Below are 3,755 nucleotides of genomic sequence, written 5' to 3' on the forward strand. Positions count from 1 at the left end.
AAAAAAATTGTTGAGCCGTTTTGGCGGAAGTGACGAACTGCTAGCTTTGAATGCTTATATCTTCTAAATGCGAATTTTGTCACTGTTTTGGAGCACACTGCCTTATAGATAACCTTAAGACTAACATATTGATACTAACACCCAAAAAAAACTTTAATTTTGATTTCATGGGGACTTTAAAAAATGTTTTCACAATGCAGCTGTGCTTGCTGAGTTCTAGTACTGATTTGATATTTATCATGCACATGATCCACATGTACATCCTACAATACTAAGAACTGTAAACTATAGGCAGATGAATGAAGTGCTATGTGATTTGTGTACCCTGATATCCTCCAGTTTGTACTCCAGCGAGTCCTCCGGTTCAGCCAGAGCAGCCCAATCTTCATCGTCCTCATCGTCCTCCTCTGGTCCATCCACGATCACCTCCACGTACACCATCTTCTCTGAAATATGGCTGAAGCTGTTGTCAAAGCAAATCCTGTAGTCGCCCTCCTCAGTGGGGTCCACCCTGACAGCAAACCCCCAACACACACAAAGCAAGATTACTATAATGCACATGTCTTGACTTTGAGTAATATTAGATCAAAAAATACAATCCACACAATAGAAGTCAATGGTCACTTAAACTGGTAACAAATATTTTTCAAAATATCTTTTATGTTCATAGTCAAACCTGTGGAAGCTTATTTCTGGATTAAAACGATTTTGACTTGTTTCCTTGGAATTCTGACTTTACATCTCTAATTTCGGAGAAAAAAAAAGTCTAAATTGCAAGATATAAAGTCAGAATCCAGAGAAACAAAGTCAAAAGAGTGAAATGTACATACAAAATTCAGAGAAAAAAAATTATTAAAAAATTGTCAGAAAAAAAAAAAGTGTAAATTATTAGGTGTGAACTCAGAATTCAGAAAAAAAGTTAAAATTGCGAGATTGTGAACTCAGAATTCTGAGAAAAAAAGTCAAAAGTACAACATTGTAAACTCAGAATTTAGAGAAAGCCAAAATTGTGAGTTTATACATGCAAAATTCCAAGAAAAAAAGTACAAATTGCGAGAACTCAAAAGTCAAAATTATGAGATGTGCACTGAGAAATCTGAAAAAAAGGTCAAAATTTCAAGTGCAAGTTTTTAACTCGCATTTCAAAGTCAGAATTGTGATATAAAAAGTCGCAATTACCTTTTTAATAGTTTTATTCTGTGATGGAAATAAGCTTCCATTCAAACCGGTTTGGAATGACATCAGAGTAAATAATAACAGAACCTACATTTTTGAGTGAACTAACCCTTTAAGTATGCTTTTAAACGCTTTACTTTTCATTTGACAACCTGGTAAAGCAACCAATGCTGTAAACAGGCAACTGTTTTCTGTAAATTCAGTTGTGGTCACTGTCAGCCCTGCAGCAGCAGACAGCATGCAATTTTGCAGCAGAGGACATGCAAATACTGTGGGTTATGACAGTCCAAAATTATGAGTAAATGTTTCAGCTTTGTGCACTATGGGATGTGAAGCTTACGTGTGTATGCCATCTGATTTTCTGAAGTCGGAGACCAATCTGTATCCGTTCGGGGAGATCAGAGTGAAGCCGACGTCCAGCCCTGAGCCTGCAATGACCTGTTAATATGGGTGATTGATAAATGAAACAGCATTCACAACGCACATTTTATTTCTGTAATGTGACATGCATCCGAGTGCAACAGGATAGTCAATGAGGGTAAAAATACACATATATAAATTCAAATTAGAGGTCTCCTATCTTCCACAGAATGATAAAGCAGCCCATTGAGGAGGCAGTGTGCTGTTACTAGAGATAAAGTGTGGCAAACAGTAACCATGTAGCACTAGAGAAACCGTGATCCTTCCAGCAGATGGAATGAGCTTTGGGCCGGGTCAGATGTCCTGCAGCTGTGCCTGTTTTTAACGTAAAGCGGGATGGCTCCACAAACACACCCCAGACATGTGGTACAGTGAATCTTCAGAGAAAGGTCACAACACAGGGCTGGACTCGAATAACTAAAAGACAGTAGCTTCTGTGAGTAAACAGGACTGAATGAGGATTGCTTAACTCCTTAGTATTCAATTGACTTTGATGTCAATAATATTGAACATCCCACCAGAGCTGTAGAGAAGAACCACAAACATGAAACCAAACCATACACACACTGTTCATGTTATATTAGTATGTGATCATCACAGGAGACTTGTGGCTTCATAAGTACAGTCATTCATATAAATGCACTTTGACCAAAACATGCACTGTGAAAGGAAATGTCCTGCTACTTCCTGGTCATTACTGTCAAGCAAAACTGCAATGTAATGCAGTAGTTAATAAGAACCTTACTAATAAATAATATTTAAAAATGATAAAGCAAAAGTTAGAACACAAACAACTAGACAGTTTTGACAATGTACTTCTCAAACTTGCTGACTGGTGTGGCCTCTCGAGTCATTTCAAATAGGTTATCATTTTAAATAATTGAAATTAAATAACTGAAATACTTTAAATGTTTTATTGACCTGGTACTCCACTTCCATGCTGCCGTTCTTAGTGGCTGTTTGGAAAAAGCACTCGGTTGCTCCGGGAGGTAAAAGGAAAGTGAACTCGGTGTCCTTATTCTGTCCGAATGCGAATCCCAAATCCACGCTGAGCGTCAGAAAGAGCAGCAAACACACTACGAGACGCGTCTCTTTACACCGCTCCATTACTTTGCTCTTCAGAAACACACTAGAGCAGCTGTTTCAAACAGCCCGTCTGCACTGCGAGCGGCGCGACAACGCTAGGACGCTATCATTGCCTTCTACACTGCAAGAACATTGTTTGGACTCTTGTGAACTTGCGGTGACAATCAGCCGCGCTTGAAGTTTGATAGCTTCGCTGATAATTAACGCGTAGTAGTTTTCCCGCGTCGCGTAAAACGCGCAAACAGCCTCGTTGATTTGTCCACTGGGTTCCGACGTCAAGAGTCAACGCGCGCCTGTGTCGTTGCGTCGCAGTGCAGGAGACATTGCATGTTCTAATGTTATCATCGTGTTATAAGGTTAAGTTTTTCTGTTATAAGTCACGTTTGTCTATTTGTATCGTACTCTATGAGAAGCTTGTAGAAGTAGCTAAATCTGGCCAAAGTTTTTGAGCGAGCACAATGTCGTAGTCTTTTTTTTTAAACGTTTTGCCCCCATAGGCCTACAACAAAAATTGTTGTATAGGGCTTGCTGTACTAATGTTAGTGACAAAAACCTTTCTGCAACGCTCTGTGAATGTTATAATACTATAGGGGGAAAACATACAGTAAATGCAGTGTAACCAGAACCAGAATGTTCTGTATGGGTATAATGCTGAACATCTATGTAATGTTTTGAAAAAAATATTTATGGTTATAAAACTAACAAACTCATAAAGAACCTTTCAACAAGTGGCTAAAATGAAATGAAGAGTTCAGATGTAAAAGTCTCTAAGTGTCATCTAAAATTTTCATCTAAAATTATCATTTTTATCAGGCTTTAGGTTCAGTAATTTTACTTTAATGGCAATGAATGTATAGGTCCTTTTCTATGCAATTAAAGTGAAATAACTGAACATAAATATAGGGAACTGATAAAAATGCTAATTTTAGAAGAAAATTTTAGACGGCACTTAGAGGCTTTTGCATCTGAACTCTTCATATACTGTTGCAATTTTTATTTAGTTTCATACATCATGATCAACAATCACCCCAGGAACTAATTTTGATGGTTATACAAATCCTGATATTATAGGC

General features: G+C 37.8%; 1 protein-coding gene across 1 annotated transcript in view; it reads right to left on the reverse strand.

The window, feature by feature from the left end:
* The window catches only part of LOC107711216 (transmembrane emp24 domain-containing protein 1-like), a 4,480-nt gene extending 1,498 nt beyond the window's left edge, over positions 1 to 2,982 (reverse strand). Inside the window, exons 1-3 of the mRNA XM_016516155.1 lie at positions 2,518 to 2,982; positions 1,517 to 1,614; positions 325 to 511 (exon numbers count right to left, since the gene is read on the reverse strand). Of these exons, the coding sequence (XP_016371641.1) occupies positions 325 to 511; positions 1,517 to 1,614; positions 2,518 to 2,703 (471 nt within the window). The 5' untranslated portion in view covers positions 2,704 to 2,982. The remainder of the gene's footprint in view (positions 1 to 324; positions 512 to 1,516; positions 1,615 to 2,517) is intronic.
* Between the last annotated feature and the right edge of the window lie 773 nt (positions 2,983 to 3,755).

Source organism: Sinocyclocheilus rhinocerous, unplaced genomic scaffold (genome assembly GCF_001515625.1).
Source record: "Sinocyclocheilus rhinocerous isolate Xijiao unplaced genomic scaffold, SAMN03320098_v1.1 scaffold115, whole genome shotgun sequence".
NCBI lineage: Eukaryota > Metazoa > Chordata > Actinopteri > Cypriniformes > Cyprinidae > Sinocyclocheilus > Sinocyclocheilus rhinocerous.